This window comes from Odocoileus virginianus, chromosome 1 (genome assembly GCF_023699985.2).
Source record: "Odocoileus virginianus isolate 20LAN1187 ecotype Illinois chromosome 1, Ovbor_1.2, whole genome shotgun sequence".
Lineage (NCBI taxonomy): Eukaryota > Metazoa > Chordata > Mammalia > Artiodactyla > Cervidae > Odocoileus > Odocoileus virginianus.
This window is the reverse complement of record NC_069674.1, coordinates 71215631-71234446: the sequence shown is the minus strand read 5'-3', so window position 1 is coordinate 71234446 and position 18816 is coordinate 71215631. Positions and strand designations below refer to the sequence as shown.

The 18816-nt window shown below is 36.8% G+C and overlaps 2 protein-coding genes across 4 annotated transcripts in view; one reads left to right on the top strand and one right to left on the bottom strand.

The window, feature by feature from the left end:
- The window catches only part of CCDC146 (coiled-coil domain containing 146), a 140359-nt gene that overhangs the window by 74623 nt on the left and 46920 nt on the right, over window positions 1-18816 (bottom strand). The window lies entirely within an intron of this gene.
- Window positions 7796-14084, top strand: FGL2 (fibrinogen like 2). The gene is made up of 2 exons (XM_020880316.2): window positions 7796-8554; window positions 10721-14084. Exons 1-2 carry the CDS (start codon window positions 7939-7941, stop codon window positions 11428-11430), a joined length of 1326 nt encoding a protein of 441 aa, XP_020735975.2. The 5' UTR covers window positions 7796-7938; the 3' UTR covers window positions 11431-14084.

The following is an 18816-nucleotide window of genomic DNA, read 5'->3' as shown; positions in this document are numbered from 1 at the left end:
GATTGAAATAAATACACAAGCAGAGAAAGCTCTGGTAAATAGTGGTGGACACTTTAAGCAAAACAAGGGCCAAGCAATTTTACATTTGTTGATAATGATCAAGAAATGGTTTCTTATACTCTGAAAATTTTTCACTGCAAACAGGATATGACTGAAATCATAGATAACATCAAGCCAACAGCAGAGAAAGAAACTCAGTAAGATAGACTATACTTCAGAATGCTATAGTTTGAATCATGTTTTAAAAGATTTACTTAGAAGAACTTGGATGATGAGTTATCAGTGTGTTCAAATGTTTACTATTAAATTACTACATTTACTCCATTTCATAAGTATTCTTTAGTTATTAGCACAGTGGAAATCAGCTTAAAATGAGCATTTATTGAGAATTCATATACTGAGATATATTTCATAAGATAAACTTGAGTCTTTTAAAAACAAATTTTGAAGAAAATAAAGAACAAGCATTCAAAAGATATACATTCAACATGAAATTATTCAAGTGGCATGGAATTAGTCTAATAGTTTTGCTTTTCCATAATAATTTAATTGTTTAAGATGCACACTATATTTATAAATGAACTGAAACAAATTCCTAAGTTAAATTTTATTATTCAGTTTAAATTTATATAACTATATACTATAAATGATATTGCATGATATTATATACAATTATATAGAATATAATTAGACATATGTAATATGTTACATATTATATAAATTCATATTTATGTATTATTTTTAAATGCCTAGTAGAGACAAAACAAATAATACCCTAAGGAACACAAGTGATAAAACAGATAAAACCAAATTAACACTTAACTTGAAATGGCTATATAGACATTTCCAAGAATTTAAAGTCTTGGATTTTGTAACAATATACAGTGAATCTTAATTATCCATGTACTGTGTTTGCAAATTTTCTTACTTATTAAAATTTATTTGCAACCCCAGGATAATACCTGTGGGCTTTGGGGACCATTTGCAGACACGTGCAAGGCTGTAAAAAGTTTGAGTTGCCCACCATGTACATTCCCAGCTAAGCTCAGAGATCAACACTGCTGTTGTTTCCGCTCTCATACTGTAAACAAGTGCTCTTTTTGTGATCTAAGTGCCATGGTTTTCAACATTTTTGTGGGTTTTTTTCCATTTATTTTTATTAGTTGGAGGCTAATTACTTTTTGTGTTTTTTAAATTGATATTTTCACTATTTAAAATGGCCCCTGAGCATAGTTCTGAGGTACTATCAAGTTGTTGTTCAGTGCAAGAAAGCTCAGTCATGAATTATTGTTCTCTTGGTCATGAACTTTGTGTTAATGAATTAATAATTTATGTTAAATAAGATGTCTTTAAACAGAAACATATTTAAAATAAGGTTATATATTGATCATTTGACAAAAATATTATGACCAGAGAGGCTCATAGAGACCTAACCCTATATTTCCCCTAGGGGCAATGGATTGGTATTTGCTAATTCAGTGTTTGTGGTGACTTTAGAAGATATAACTACCATAAATTATGAGAAACAATGGGAAGACACAAAAAAACACAATTTCACTTTTTTTATGATTTCTTTCTTACAGTATTTGTTTTGTTTGAGAAATATGAAAGGAAGCTCAAGATCAATCTCTAATACAAGATACAAAAATATATTTTGTTTCCTCATTGGTTATATGAAGATTTTTAAGTCTCTGGAAATTTAGAAAAATGACAGCAAAATTAGATGCCATGCCCCATGGGTCTCTTGGATCCTCCATGATCCCCTTCTTGGTGTGGGATACATAGTAAACAGATTTTTGTTGATAAGGTATTGACAGATGAACATTCCAAGACTCCCATGGAATATTCCAGTTTCATAAAATTCTAACCTGAGAATCCCTGGATACCCCACTGAAGACAGGCCATTAGTACATCAAGTGATTTTATGTTCTGCAGTCTTATAAAGAGTGAACCTTTGGATATTTCTGTTGATCCAGAACCCTCTAAGGACCCACATAGTGGATCTTTCATGGTAGGTCCATGCTGGAGGGATTCCTAGTTTAAATCACATCATCTATGCTAGTGTGAAGTACTTGCAAGATGTAACAAAGAACCTACCAACTGTTACTCTAGCTTTAACCAAAATCAGGCAATTCTTGATCTTTCTGTGGGTTGCTGAAATTAGGCTTTTGTTTAAAGTTCTTTCCATGAGATATGCAATGAACCTTTAAGGAGTATTAAGATAAACAGTATTTACTGTTGACATTTCAATTCAAGTAGTTTAAAAAATGAAAGTTTTAATTTTTACCACGAAAGCATGCACTCCCTAAAGAATTATTTAATAAGTCAGAAACTACAAATATGTTAAATTAATAGGTGTAATATCAACAAAGGGATCTCAACATACAAATAATAATAATTATTAAATTTACTTACTCCCTTTGATAAAAATAGAAACATAAAGGGTTTCTTTATTAAAAAAAAATGTATTAAGGGAAATGAAAATTTGCTTTTGGAATCTGATCCAGATACAGTAAATGCAGATCCCTTCTTGAATATACTTTGCATAAGAAAAAGAAAAGAAGATTGAATATGTTGTGAGCATGGACTGATGAAAGCACTTTTCACATCGGGCTTTTTTTTTTCCATTTATTTTTATTAGTTGGAGACGAATTACTTTACAATATTGTAGTGGTTTTTGCCATACATTGACATGAATCAGCCATGGATTTACATGTGTTCCCCAACCCGATCCCCCCTCCCGCACACATAGGGCTTATACAAACATACCTTACTACTTTAAAATTCCAACATATATTGGTGTTGATTTGTTTAGATCTGAAAAACAAGTGGGCATAATGTATCATATTTATGTTGAGAGTGGATATGGGATAGAAGGTTCTGACTGCCCTCATCAGTAAATGATCCTAGGGGTCAGGACAGGCTGAGCATGAGAAAGTCCAGAATGGTTTCCTAGCAAGAGGGAGAAGACAGAGAGTCAAGGTCAGAGGGTGGGAATTTTGTGCAAGTTGAGGACAGGAAGTCACCTCTTCAAGTTTTTGGTCATTTGATGGCTGACTCCTTGTAACCCTCTCCCCTGGTGTTTGTGACCCTGGTCTTTCTGATTCTCATATTTTACAATCCTTTTGGTTCCTGTGGTTTCAGATTGACATCCATTTCCATTCTGTGTTGTGTGTAATACTTAGATATTCAACTGTATATTAGATATTTCTACTTGGTGGCTTGTCACTCTCTTCAAAACAGAAATACTACTGCTACACTCTCCCCAATTTACTGCTCCCTCTCGACTCTCACGGAGAAGGCAATGGCACCCCACTCCAGTACTCTTGCCTGGAAAATCCCATGGATGGAGGAGCCTGGTGGGCTGTGGTCCATGGGGTCGCTAAGAGTCAGACACGACTGAGCGACTTCACTTTCACTTTTCACTTTCACACATTGGAGAAGGAAATGGCATACCACTCCAGTATTCTTGCCTGAGAAATCCCATGGACAGGAGGGACAGAGGCAAGCTACAGTCCATGAGGTCACAAAGAGCTGGACACCACTTAGCAACTAAACACACAGACACAGACACAGACACACACACACATATAACAATAGCTGCTACCCCTTTGCCACCCCTTCTGCCACCATGCTAGCACCTTTCATGTGCAATAGCATTTCCTACTGGTTTCTAGCAGAAGATTCATTCTTAAAAATTGTGCTAAAGAAAAAAAAAGATTCCCATTCTCAATCATAATTTTTAAAATGCAGCATATATTATTTAGCTTATGGCCAGCTATAATGCATGCTAGTAAATGACTGATAATTTTCAGATCCACCTGTCCTGGAACTCTATTTTAACATAATATTTATCAACATCTAGTCACTCATGTTCCAGAAAACACACTTTGGGAATCAATAACTTAGACTATTTAAATGGCCTCTAAACTGCTCTCCTTACCTAATCTTTCCCTTTCCAATGCGCCTACAGTTTCAATGATTAACTTCTCTCAAATGCTTCACTGATTAAATTATTCCTTTGCTCAAAACTTTCAGTGAGTCCCCACTTATCTAAGCAGTGATTTAAGTACCAGGCTCTCCACAACATGGTACCAGTATTCTTTTCCAGTATTATCTCCCTGCCCCCCACATGACAGGATGGCATAGGAGAAAAGACATGAACTTTGGAGTCAGACCAGGTTCAAATTCCAGCTCTGTTGCTTGTTGTCCAGTAGTGTCTGACTCTTTTCGACCCCATGGACTGAAGCATGCCAGGCTTCCCCGTCCTTCACCATCCCCTGGACCTTGCTCAAACTCATGTCCATTGAGTTGGTGATGCCATCCCACCATCTCATCCTCTGTCATCCCCTTCTTCTCCTGCCCTCAACCTTTCCCAGCATCAGGCTCTTTTCTAATGAGTGGGCTCTTCACACCAGGTGGCCAAGTATGGGAGCTTCAGCTTCAGCATCAGTCCTTCCAATGAATATTGAGGATTGATTTCCTGGTTTGATCTCCTTGCAGTTCAAGGGACTCTCAAGAGTCTTCTCCAACACCACAGTTCAAAAGCATCAATTCTTTGGCACTCAGCCGTCTTTATGGTCCAACTCTCACATTCATACATGACTACTGGAAAAACCATAGCTTTGATGATACAAACCTTTGTTGGCAAAGTAATGTCTCTGCTTTTTAATACACTGTCCCTTAAAAAGTGTGAAACTATAGGCAAATCATTTATTTCTTTGAACTCTTTCTCTGCTCATCTGCACATACAGGAAGTAACTGTGTGGATGGGAGGATGTAGTGACACAGTATTTGTGAAAGCTTCTTGAACAACTGTAGCACTCTCTGCCCCCATGGGCTATAAATTTACTAGGCAGGTTGAGCCTCTTTCATGTGGTAGTCAGTGTCTGCCCGTGGTAAGTGAACAATAATCTTTTAAAATTAAGAACTCAAAATCCCATTTATTAATATCAATAAAAATGATTAATAAAGCAATTTTCTGCCTTTATTTTGGGTATTTTCTATGGTCCTGAAGGGACAGGAACCAGTTCCCATAGCACATCCAAATATTTTAGGTGGAACTATAACACTGGCCTTTGGCTAAGTGGGGTTTGCAGGGCCCAAGAATCAACAGCAGTACCTGGAAAGCAAATCCTTGATTCACAGGGATGAAACAACAGCCCAATGCAAGAGTCAGAAAGCTGTACTTTTGTTAGATTTAGAAAAGCTTAAAAGTGCTTAAGATTTCACTTGAAAGTTCAACATGAACAAAATGCAGTCCTCAATACTCTTTCCTAAAAAGGAAAAGGGGATTCCAGGCTAAGTGCCTGGAATAGTGTCTTGCATGTACAGGATGCTTAGTTAATATAGGATGGGTGGATCCATCTTTTATATGCTCTAGTGTACGTATCTTTATGTTCGGAATATACAAATCTGAGTATACAGATCTTTAATAAATACTTGACTGGACTTGGCTGACTAAATGTGTGGATTGAAAAAACATATACTTATTAAACCCAGCTGTGCCAGGTGTTAGTTGCAGCACACAGGATCTTAGTTCCCTGACTAGGGATCGAACCTGGGCACCCTGCATTGGGAGTGGGGAGTCTTAGCCACTGTACCACCAGGGAAGTCCCTAAACATGTGGATTTAGAGTCAATTCAGTCAAAGGCATTCAATAATGTACCTTAAACGAAACATTGTTCCTATGTATTTCTACTTTATAAGATATTTTAATCTATTATCTATATTATCATCATTCTTATTCTTTTTAAAATTCCCTAATCACTCATTTATTTCTCCCCTCACAATAAGGGAGTGTCACAGCTTCAAAGTGGGTGAGGAGAGAGAAATGAAATTAGGAGATTAAATATATATATTTTAGTCAAAAAGTTAAGAGTGTATCTAAAATTTATTTGAATATATTAATTGGAATGAAGAGAAAAACAAGCTTAATTTTTTTAAAAGCTGGAAGAAGATGGAGGAAAATGAGACCTAAGGTGTGTATAACATGTTTGTCAAACTTGTTTGGAAAGAATGTTACACTTTATACACTGCATTTTTCCTTCAGCACTCCAGCACTCAAGGTCTATCATTGCTGGATGAGGGAAGAATAGCCAAATCCCTCCTTCACAGTTACAGGAACCAAGATTCAGCAAAGCTAATGATAGATCCAATAAAAAGTAGACCCAGAGGTAGAATCTAGGTCCCCTGAGTATTCAGGAATAAATACAGTTTGTAAGTGTAAAGTGAACCTGACACATTTAGAGAACACGAATAGTTAGGTTGAATAGGAGAGTTTGCCTGGGATGGAGGAGTATATAGAAAAAGAATAGGAAATCAGGTTAAAGAAATAAATAAGAGACAGATTATAGAGTACTGCAAATGATGATAGTAAGAATTTAGGTTTTTAGCCATAATTTTGAAATGGTTTTTAAAGCCATAAAATCCTTTTAAATAAATCTTGTTTTAGTCGCTAAGTCATACCTGGCTCTCTGTGACCCCAAGGACTGTAGCCTGCCAGGCCCCTCTGTCCATGGGAATAGCAGCCCACTCCAGTATTCTTGCTTGGGAAGTCTCATAGACGGAGGAGCCTGGCGGTCCGTGGGGTTGCAAAAGAGTCAGGAACAATTTAGCAACTAAACCACCACTACCACCAATAAGAAATCTTGTATGAGGTGCCAATATGTAAAACAAATTAAAAGGAAGTGGTTTCTCCAATACAAGCTGTTCCCTCTTCCTGCCCTCAACCTCTCAGGAGAAAAGTTTGAAAACTGTGGGAAAAAAGTTTGAAGAGTACAAAGTCAGGAATGCAGACATGTTCGGGGCAAAGTAGTGACATAGCAAGTGGCATGGGAACCAAGCGGAGGGCCCTCTGTGGAGGCAGAAAGCACAGAGCGGGGACAGGCAGGGCTGCCAGGAGGAAGGGGAGGCAAAGATGCTCGAGACAAGGGACGGAGCAGAACACAGGTGGGACTAGTGCACACAGAGTGGGGACAGGCAGGGCTGCAGGAGGAAGGGAAGGCAAAGATGCTCGAGACAAAGGATGGAGCAGAACACAGGTGGGACTAGTTCACACAGAGGGGGGACAGGCAGGGCTGCCAGGAGGAAGGGGAGGCAAAGATGCTCGAGACAAAGGACGGAGCAGAACACAGGTGGGACTAGTGCACAGGTTCACCTGGGTGGTTGTGGAAGGACAGCACAGTCACAACACTGCCGAAGGGCAAAGGAGGAGGCTGCTGGTTTTGGTGAAAGACAATGTTGTACCTTATAAAGTGTTTTCATCATCTAGACATTTCTCCTACACTGTGCGACGGTCAAAGAAACAGAAAGCAGAACTTTTTTTCTTTACTGGTTTTCTTCCCCTTTTCGAATAGATTAAACAAAAGTCCACTGCAAGAGTCATAAAGTTGAGCTTTATTATATTTAAAATTGTGTTTAAGTGCTTGAGATTTCACCTGAAAGCCCAATGTGAAGAAACTACAGGATTCTCGATGGCTTATTCCAAAAAGAATAAAAAGAACCATATCCATTTTGGTAACATTTCTGTCCTTCACACAATCTGGATAGCTAGCACATTCAATTTTATCTTTAAAAACTATTTCCCCCACTGGGGAGTTAAGTATCATGAAATGATTTACTCCAAGTACAATTATTTTCTTGTGCTTCATTAAATAAACAATGAAAGTGAAACTTGTTGAATATGTGCATCTGACTGGCTGCACGAATTCCAAAGAGGATGATTTTGATTGAGAATAAATAACAGTTTTGGCAAACTGAGTTTGATGAGGACAGTCTCTTCCTCCGCGTTTCTGAGACTTGTGATGCAAAGAGCTCCCGCCCTTTCCTGAGAACACAGAAAGCCTGACTCAGGCCGGCAGCTGGCAGCTGCCGCTCTTTAAAACAGCTCCAGCCCGGCACCCTTCCCTGCTGGGGTGAGTGAGCGCCACCGCAAAGATGAAACTGGCGAACTGGTGCTGGCTGAGCTCAACTGTCCTTGCTACATATGGTTTTTTGGTTGTGGCAAACAATGCAACAGAGGAAATTAAAGATGAAGCAGCCCAGGATGCCTGCCGGGTGAGACTAGAAAACAGAGGGAGATGTGAGGAGGAAGGCGAATGTCCCTACCAGGTGAACCTGCCCCCGCTGACTATTCAGCTCCCCAAGCAGTTCAGCAGGATCGAGGAGGTGTTCAAAGAAGTTCAGAATCTCAAGGAAATTGTAAATAGCCTGAAGAAGACTTGCCAAGACTGCAAACTGCAGGCTGATGACAATCGAGACCCGGGAAGAAATGGATTGCTGTTACCAGGCACAGGAGCCCCAGGAGAAACTGGGGACAACAGAGTGAGAGAATTAGAGAGCGAGGTTAACAAACTGTCCTCTGACCTTAAGAATGCCAAGGAGGAGATCGATGTGCTTCAGGGTCGCCTGGAGAAGCTGAATCTTGTAAATATGAACAACATAGAACATTATGTTGATAGCAAAGTGGCAAACCTCACATTTGTTGTCAATAGTTTGGATGGCAAATGTTCGTCTAAGTGTCCCAGTCAAGAACAAATACAATCACTCCCAGGTATGTATAATAATGTTTTCTTATCATTTGTTGATGAATGTTATATAACTCAATAGGATCTATAAACATTAACCTGATAAATTATGTTAAATAAAGGACAAATTAAAAGTTAAGCCTTTTATTCATCAAGGTAGTACAAGGGAAACTATTATCTTTCTAAATGTGACCACAGAAAAGAGATAGGACCTAATTACAAAAAAAAAATCATAATGAGTTCTGTATCCATTTTAAAGCACTTTTAAAGATCTTATTTGCTGACACCAAAGCTACACACAAACAGAAGTGGAGAGAATATCTTAATGTTTTTGGTGACTTTAACTTATGTGTTCACTAAAGTATCTGAAAACAATAGAGTTAAGGCAGTGTTTGTGGTTGTACCCTGTTCTTTGCAAATCAGTTTTTTTGTGGTTGGGTGATTGCTCCTTATACAGCAACAAGAGACCTTTGAAAGATTTTAGCAAGTAATCTGCAGTTAATAATCCCAAACATCTAGTGGGAATGGGAGATTTTCTAGATCGGATAAAAATAGTTATATGGCTTCATGTGTGTGCAAAACTTTTTACTTTGAGACCTAGTGGCACAAAAACTATTTTATGCAGAGTTTTGGCATGCTACTAAGGAAAGGAATACATTCTTATTTCTTCCTTTCTTTTATTAGAATTCAAGCATATAGCAGTAGAATCCATCCTCCCTATCCAGATTATTTGAATTAACTGTAATAAATACATGTTAAAGACCACAAACCTAACTACCCACTCTGTCGAAGAACTGCTGGCTGTGGCACTGGTTCCCCCAAACCCTGGTTTTCCACATGAGTTCCTGGGACCCTTGCTGATGGTCTTCTGAAAGCTGTCTCTGAGAGTGTGATGTTGAAGGGGTGTGGTGCCTGCGGCAGAGATCGCGTTCCTTTCGAAGAAACACCTCATGCGTGCTCCACTCCCAGGGAATCAACCAGTGAAGGTGTTCGGGAGTTTCAAGGACCACTGTTGCTAATACCCCCAGCAGCCTGTATCTAAATGGACCCTGCACATTGCAAGGCAGAGGTTCATGTCGCAGGTGGCATACCTGGGTGCGCATTAAATTGGTACTGCATGGCAATGTGTAATGACAAGAACAGGATTCTGCTATTTTTCTACTAAAGTTTTAGGGAACTATCTGAATATTCTGAGTTCTAAATAGACATGAAGAGGTTATTTGTGGCTCATAGTGGCTTGTATTAAACTTGTCTGATCTGGCAAGGATTTTTATAAAAATTATTTTGGAGTAAATATCTCTAGTGGTTCCTACAGAGCCACATTATTTGATTATTATACTTATCCTGAATGTAATCACCTATGGTTTCCTTCTAAAAACCAAACATGTGAAATGCTAAATATTTTCCTGGATAATAAATTCCGAATAAGGATATTCATGTATTAGTGAAGTTTGTTTTTTTTTTTTAACTTGAGCTTCTTTAATTGTCAAGCAAGTAAGATAAATGGAAATGTTGGTCAATGCTGTATTTTAGAATTTTAATAAATCATTTGGAATAATCTTCTAAAATGGCCTGAAAGTGAAGTATATCAGCCTCTTTAGGTGAAAGGAAATAGAAGCCTGTGCGTCCTTTGAATGCAATTCTGGGAGAGTTGGAATCATCTGAGTTTCAGGACTAAGGAATGAAGTGGTTACAAGGACAAGCTCTGCTCTGTCCTGGCTCTGCCATTTAAAGATTCTATGAAGTTGAGCAAGCCACTGATCCTTTTTGAGCCTAAATATTCTTTTTCACCAGCAGAGTAGTAATACTACATCATACAGTTCACGTGCAGATCAACTGTAAAAATGTCACCAAGTCTTTGGCAGAATCTCTAAGACACAGGCAGAGCCCTCACTAAATATCATTACATTACTAAAACTATCACTTTTATTTCTTATTGTTATTAGTTGTTGATATTGTCAATATTATTAAACCAAGACTGTGTTAGAGAACTTTGCCTACTTTATAACACCAAGGCCTTGTTCTGAGGCTTTAATAAGCATTTGCTAAACAGGTTCAAGTAATTTAGCCAAGCAAGGTTTCATTGTCACCACTGATCAAATTATCAAACTGCCTTTGTGCATATCAAGAATTCTTTAGATGCTTAGTTTTTATTAACAAAATCCAATGCCTTTCTTTTTTTATTCCTTCAGTTCAACAACATCTTATATATAAAGATTGCTCTGAATACTACACAATAGGCAAAAGAAGCAGTGAGCTCTATAGAGTTACACCGGATCCCAGAAATAGCAGCTTCGAAGTTTTCTGTGACATGGAGACCATGGCGGGAGGCTGGACAGTCCTGCAAGCTCGTGTTGATGGAAGCACCAACTTTACCAGAACATGGCATGACTACAAAGTAGGCTTCGGAAACCTCAGGAGAGAATTTTGGCTGGGGAACGATAAAATCCATCTTCTGACTAAGAGTAAGGACATGATTCTCAGAATAGATCTTGAAGACTTTAATGGTGTCAAACTCTATGCCTTGTATGATCACTTTTATGTGGCCAACGAGTTTCTCAAATACCGTCTACACGTTGGTAACTATAATGGCACAGCTGGAGATGCCTTACGTTTCAGTAAACATTACAACCACGACCTGAAGTTTTTCACCACCCCGGATAGAGACAATGATCGATACCCCTCTGGGAACTGTGGGCTCTACTACAGTTCAGGCTGGTGGTTTGACGCCTGTCTTTCTGCAAACTTAAATGGCAAATATTATCACCAAAAATACAGAGGTGTCCGAAATGGGATTTTCTGGGGTACCTGGCCTGGCATAAGTGAGGCGCAACCTGGTGGTTATAAGTCCTCCTTCAAAGAAGTCAAAATGATGATCAGACCCAAGCACTTTAAGCCATAAATCATTAATGCTAATTCTTCTGGGTGTTCATTACCTAATAGGGCAATTAATTCCTTCAGCACTTTGGAATATGTTTCATACTCCTTTTACATGGCTTAAAATTTATCTCTGAGCAGTGGGTTCTTATGCTACATAGCATTTGAAATAAAACTGAAAACTATGCCTTTTAAAGAAGTCCTTTGTCACTATTCTGCTGTTATCCAAATAAACACTTGCAAGCAATTGGGAATATTAAGAATCACACATTAGACTTATAGTTCTTTTAATTCCTCTTATTTAAAAAGTTTTCTATTACTTATATTACTCACTCTAATTAAAAAATAATTGTTTTTTTCAGCAGGCTAGATTTTACGCAAGTGACCTCCATTTTGACAGATTTAAACACATCTTTTCAGGCTATAGTTACTGGGTATTTATTTGTCTCTAAATACCCTCTTCCTCATTATGAGATAAATTTACTCAGTACAGCATTTTAGTTTCCAAGAAAGGGGAAATATATATATATATAATTGAACCTGCTCATGTAATTGTGAATGTAAAATTTTATCATTGAAAATATTTTAAAATGTGGTAGTATCATGTCACTCCAACAAGCATTTAGAAAATTAATTTAAAGACCATGATTTAAAGGTAATTCTTTTATAGTTTATAACTCTTTAGATGTTTGATGGTAAAAACAGCTTTAGTATAAAAAATATCTTCCTTTGCTCTAATGCATAATAGTTTTTAATTTAAGACTGCTCACTGTTGTGCGAAGCTACTGGTAAAGTTTCTTTCTGAGAAGTAGGTGTGGGTGAGGAGTGAAGCACTTATCCAGAGGCTATGACATTCTGAAAGCCAATCTTAGATCCAAAGCATCAATATTACTAAGTGATTCACTTTATACAAAGCTAAATTTATATGACAAATAGGTAAATCTTCATATTTATAAATAACTTGAATATGAAATATATAGAAGAGTAGTTCAAATATGTATTTCAACCCTAACTGGTGTATTGCTTACTTTGCTATCAGAAGATTCAAACACAGGTTTGTTTGTTTTTTTTAACACAAGTAGCTAGAATGCTTATAATTCGTTAATTCTAAAATGCAAGAATCATATTTAAAGGATTATAAAAATAATTTGTTAAACTTCTCTATTATAAAAAGGAATCATTTCAGAGAGAACAGCAGTATTCTATAGCATGTTTTAAAAATGTTCTAGAATAACATTTGGAAGAATACACAATACTGTATGTGAGTCATAGACATACAGTCAATCTTTAATTTCTAGTGTCTTTTTCTACTAAGGCAGCCAAGTTTTCAAAAATAAATTCACAAAAATGCAGCTTTACCCATTATTTGAAAATAATTGAATAGTATCATTAGATAAGTAGTTAATTTTTCAAGTATTGCCTTTTTATAGATAATTTGAATCAAAAAGCAAGACAATCTTTTAAAAATATATAATGTACAAAGTTAAGGTAAACATAATGAAAAATTATGTTATTATTAATAATTATTAAAATGCCAAAACAAGGGAAATGAAAATAGAATTAAGTGATTACCAAAATATACAATATCATTGAAGATTTCAAAGACTTCATATCTCTCAATTGGATACTAAGTGTAAATGTTGTAACTAATTTATTCTTTACTTCTCTTTCTTTTCTGATTTTTACAAAAAGGCTAAGAAGATTTTGATATTATACAATATAATATTTCAGATAAAGGCATTTTTACTTACTATATGTAACTACTAATGTGTATAAATTTAGGCAAATTTCTGAAATGAAAAATAGATTCCTTAAAAAATACAGTTCTAAAAAAATAGCTCACATAGCAACTATCCACTGATTTTAATAGGATACAGGTATCATTTCAGGAGAATTTGGCAAATAATTCATTAATCTATGTAAATACTCAAAAGCCTGTCTATCTTTCCACCTTATTCAAAGAATCAAAATTTTATTTTCTATTATATATTTATGGCACCATTCTCATAACAAATTCTATAACATAGAAATTCCTTTTAGAAGTCTGTTCATGTCACTTATAAAATATATTTTAGATTTTTATAATCTTTAGCATATTGATGGGAATAGATTCTATTTGAGAGAGTTTTTTGCCCTAGCAAAACTATTCACTAATATCATGAGTTAATGTTCACAAATGTGGATTGACTACTAACAAATATTTTAGAGTCTTGTCTTGGTTCCATTTTAATGACTAATATTTGTTATCTGAAGTAATAAATTATTTTTGAGCTTTATCATACTTTGAAAATATTGACTAAGATTAGGTCTTTAGAAATTCCAAATGGAATTGGTTCACTAATCACTGAGAAAAGAAAATCAAATTTTTCTGATAAGTAGTAATGCTCCAAATGAAATGATGACACATTTATCCAATAAATAAAGAGCTTAAATATACAAGACAAAAGAAATCTGAGTAATAAATTTGCTGCTCCTTATTTTTGAATGTCTACCCAAGGAAAGGGTAGAAGGTTTAAAGGTAAAAAGTGATGGGTAGTAGCGTCATGATAAGCCTTTGTTTAGAATTCTTATTTTCTTTTATGTATAAAAGGAAATGTTTTTATGTTTATCTAAAACATAAAAATTGGTTTATGTTTTATGTCTTTTAAAAACATTGTAAAATAAAAGATTTAATCATCACATCTATTTATTTCTTCAATTTGGAAACATTAAGTACTACTGTTTATAAAATAATTTCTATATATTTACTCTTAGCTGAAAAGTTGCATAATGCTTACCTAATTAGACAATACCTTTGACCCACTGATGACTTTAATGAGAACTATTTCATTAACAGGAAGACAGGGGCAAATACAGGAACACCATTATCTGATTTTCCTCTTGAATACTGTTGACACATTTGAAATATGGAAGTTCTGGTCTTATTTTTGTGGCATTTAACCCCATCTCCTCTTTTTTCCATCATTCTAAATGATGTTGCTGCTCTGGTTTAGCCCTCAACACCCTCTGAGGATAATGCAAGCCCTTCCTAAGTGTGATCTATGCGCTCAGTTTCAATCTATTCCAACCTGTCCTCCATATCACTACCAGAGGGATGATTCAAAAGCACAATCCCTGGTGGTCCAGTGGTTAAGATGCATGTTCCCAATGTAGGGGGCACAGGTTTAACCTCTGATTGGGGAACTAAGATCCAGCATGCTGACTGGTGCAGCGAAATATATAGAGAGAGATATATATAATTCTGATCACATTATTTTCCTGCTTAAAACATTTTAACAACTCCTTCTTTTTTTATACAATAAAATTCAGCAAATAAGCTCCTTCATTAACTGATTTCTGCCTATCCTTTCTGCCACTATTCACACTCCTGCCATACTGAATGCCTTGTTCTAGCATAAACCATGTTCTCTCATATTTTCATTACTTTGTGTTGTTGTTCCCTTGGTCTAGGTAGAATGCCATCCTTAACCCCTGCTGAGTTTACTATCCATGATTAAGAGCAGGGACTCAGAAGCCAGAATTAAGTTTGAATTTCAACTCCATTATTTGCAAGCTCTGTGAGCACAAGCAAAATCACCTAATCTCATTTTTTTGGTTCCTTCAATTATAAAATAGAAGTTACAGTAGAATCTGACAGAGTTATTGAGAGGATTAAACGAGATAGTGTATATAAAGCACCTGGCATATACATATGTATTGTCATCATTATCATCTTTCTAAATAATTATCTTTTCTGGGCAGCCTTCTCTGATGACATCAAGGGGGGTTTGGTGCCTCTTCCCATTGCTTTTATACCATCCTGTATATTCCTTATTATCCATTACATTATTCAATAGTTGTGTAAGTTCTACTCTGAAATCAATCTGTTTGACTAGGATGTAAAGGAAATTTGAGACTTGAGTGTTATTACTCAAAGTGGTTCATGAATATGTTACTACAGATGCAGTTCAGTTCAGTTCAGTCGCTCAGTCGTGTCTGACTCTTTGCAACCCCATGAATCGCAGCACGCCAGGCCTCCCTGTCCATCACCAACTCCCAGAGTTTACTCAAACTCATGTCCATCGAGTCGGTGATGCCATCCAGCCATCTCATCCTCTGTTGTCCCCTTCTCCTCCTGCCCCCAATCCCTCCCAGCATCAGGGTCTTTTTCAATGAGTCAACTCTTCGCATGAGGTAGCCAAAGTACTGGAGTTTCAGCTTCAGCATCAGTCCTTCCAATGAACACCCAGGACTGATCTCCTTTAGGATGGGCTGGTTGGATCTCCTTGCAGTCCAAGGGACTCTCAAGAGTCTTCTCCAACACCACAGTTCCAAAAGCATCAATTCTTCTGTGCTCAGCTTCTTCACAGTCCAACTCTCACATCCATACATGACCACTGGAAAAACCATAGCCTTGACTAGATAGATCTTTGTTGGCAAAGTAATGTCTCTGCTTTTTAAAATGCTATCTAGGTTGGTCATAACTTCCCTTCCAAGGACCACAGATGCAGAGCTATAGTCAAAAGAAGCCAGAGTTATAAATGGGGAAGGAGTGGGTATCATCAAATATGAGAATTTAGGAGATTATGAATACAGTTTAGCAGTGATTTACTTCAGGGGAGGATATGGCAAGACAGGATCAGATATACTATAGGGTTGGGTACTTAAAACAATGGCAAACTTTTAGAAGGGGTCTGGGAACATGCTTATGGGTGTATTATTATGCAGAGAAGGATGGTTTTACCAGGCCAGTGATTGTTCTACCTGGCTGCGTTTCTAAAGAAAAAAAGGATTTTACATACTTGTGTTGCAATTTTGAAACTAATCTTAATCATAAAAATGCATGAATGCTTTAATTTCTTAAACAATCATCACTTAAAGACCCCTTTGCAAACCACCTTCAGTTCCAATCCCCTCCCTCTCCCCAGAGGTAACAAGCAGAGTTGGCTAAATCCAGACTTGAATTTCATTCTGCACATTGACAAATTGTAATGTTTATTGAATGATTGCCAGGTTTCTTTTGTTTATCTATTGGAACGAGTGGAAAGTAAGAACAGAAGTGAGGGAGGGAAATGGGATATACTTAGAGAACTCAGAGTCCCCTGAATTCCTAAATGTTACTGAGCCTCCATTGCTCCTTGAAGCAGTTCCTCCCCCACATTTAATAAGGTTTTTCTTGCTAAAGGCAGCGTTGCATTCTTTCCTGAGGGAATAATCTTTCAAAAATTTTTTATATAATTGTTAAATGTTACTTTCCATTTACAGTCATTACAAAATACTGGCCATGTTCCCTGTGTTGTACAATGCATCCTTCAGCCTATCTTATACGCAGTAGTTCATTCCTTTCAGCCTTCCAGCCCTACACTGCCCCTTTTCCTTCTCCAGTGGTAATGACTAGTGTGTTCTCTATGTCTGTGAGTCTGCTTTTCGCTGTATTCACCAGCTTGTTGTATTTTCTAAATCCCACATATAAGTGATATCATGAAGTATTTGTCTTTCTCTGACTTTTTTCACTTAGCATAATGCCTTCCAAGTCCATGTTTCTGAAAATGGCAAATTTTCATTTTTAATGGCTGAACAGTATTCTATTGTATTTATATACCACACATTTCTTTATCCATCCATCTATTGATGGATACTTAGGTTTCTTCCATATCTTGGCAATTGTAAATTATGTTGCTATGAACATTGGGGTTCATTTATCTTGACAGCTACATGTAAAAGAATGAAATTAGAACATTCTCTAATACCATATACAAAATTAAACTCAAAATGTATTAAAGACCTGAATGTAAGACCTTACAACTTGTAGATGAAAACATAGGCAGAATACTCTTTGACAAAAGTTGTAGCAATATTTTTTGAATGTGTCTCCTAAAGTAATGAAAATAAAAGCAAAAACTAAACAAATGGGACCTAATTAAACTTAACTTTTACACAGCAAAGGAAACCATCAGCAAGATGAATAGACAACCTACTGAATGGGAGAAAATATTTGCAAATGATATGACCAAATAGGGATTAATATCCAACATATATAAACAGTTCATACAACTCAATATTAAAAAAAAAAAAAAAACGCACAAACAGCCCAATTGAAAAATGGACAGAAACTGAATAGACACTTTTCCAAAGAGGAAATACAGATGGTCAACAGGCACATGAAAAGATGCTCAATTTTGCTAATCATCAGGAAAATACAAATCAAAACCACAATGAGATATCACCTCATACCTGTCAGAATGACAACAATTAAAAACACACACACACAAATAAATTTTGGCAAGGATGTGACGAAAAGGGAAATCTTGTATACTATTGGTGGGAATAGAAATTGATGCAGCCACTGTGGAAAACAGAAAAGAGTAAAAATAGAACTATCATGCTGCTGCTGCTAAGTCACGTCAGTCGTGTCCAACTCTGTGTGACCCCCTAGACGGCAGCCCATCAGGCTCCCGTCCCTGGGATTCTCCAGGCAAGAACACTGGAGTGGGCTGCCATATGACCCAGCAATCCTACTCCTGGGTATGTAGGTGAAAAAAACAAAAACACAGATTCTGAAGGAGTGATGTTAATCCTCCTTTAGGCTCTTCCATCTCAATCCTCAGCATCTCCAGATCTATAACCAAGGTTAAGACATGCCCTCCTGAGAATTATAAAGTCAAATTGCCAGAGAAGCTTTTATACAACTTGGCTAATTTATATCAGCAGAAGTTTGGGGAACACACATAAAGATGGATTTTGAGGTTGCTTGACCAAGAAAGAAAGAAAAAAGTACCAGAATTTCATATGTGACTGAATTTATTGACAGAGGTATATTTACCAGAAATTCTGTATTCAGGAGGCTAGTTTGAACAGATGTATTTGGTTCTAATTGTTTGATTAGTTAAAATAAACCTTGATTCAATAGCACCTAACACTGACTGAAGTTGAGAAGTCAAAAATGGCTTGGAAATAAAAGAATCATGAAGAGAGAAATGTTGGAGTGGATTTTGCTGTAATTCATTTTTAAAGTATTTATTGAGTGTCTACCATGTGCTAGATAGTCTTCATGGAAGACAAAGGTATATCAATTACTGAAACAAACAGAATTCCTGTGGCTCAGACAGTAAAGAATCTGCCTGCAGTGCAAAAGACCTGGGTTTGATCCCTGGTTTGGGAAGATCCCCTGGAAGAGGGAATGGCAACCCACTCCAGTATTCTTGCCTGGAGAATTCCATGGACAAAGGAGCCCGGTGGGCTCCAGCCTCTGGGGTCACAAAGAATCAGACACAACTGAGTGACTAACAGTATACTTGGGGAGTTTATATTTAATCAGAGGAGATGAATAAACAATATATGATAAGTGCCATGAAAAATTAATCAGGGCAAGAGACATAGGGAGTTTCAGAGGGAAGGTGTTGTTTTATATAGGAAGGTCTGAGGAGACCTC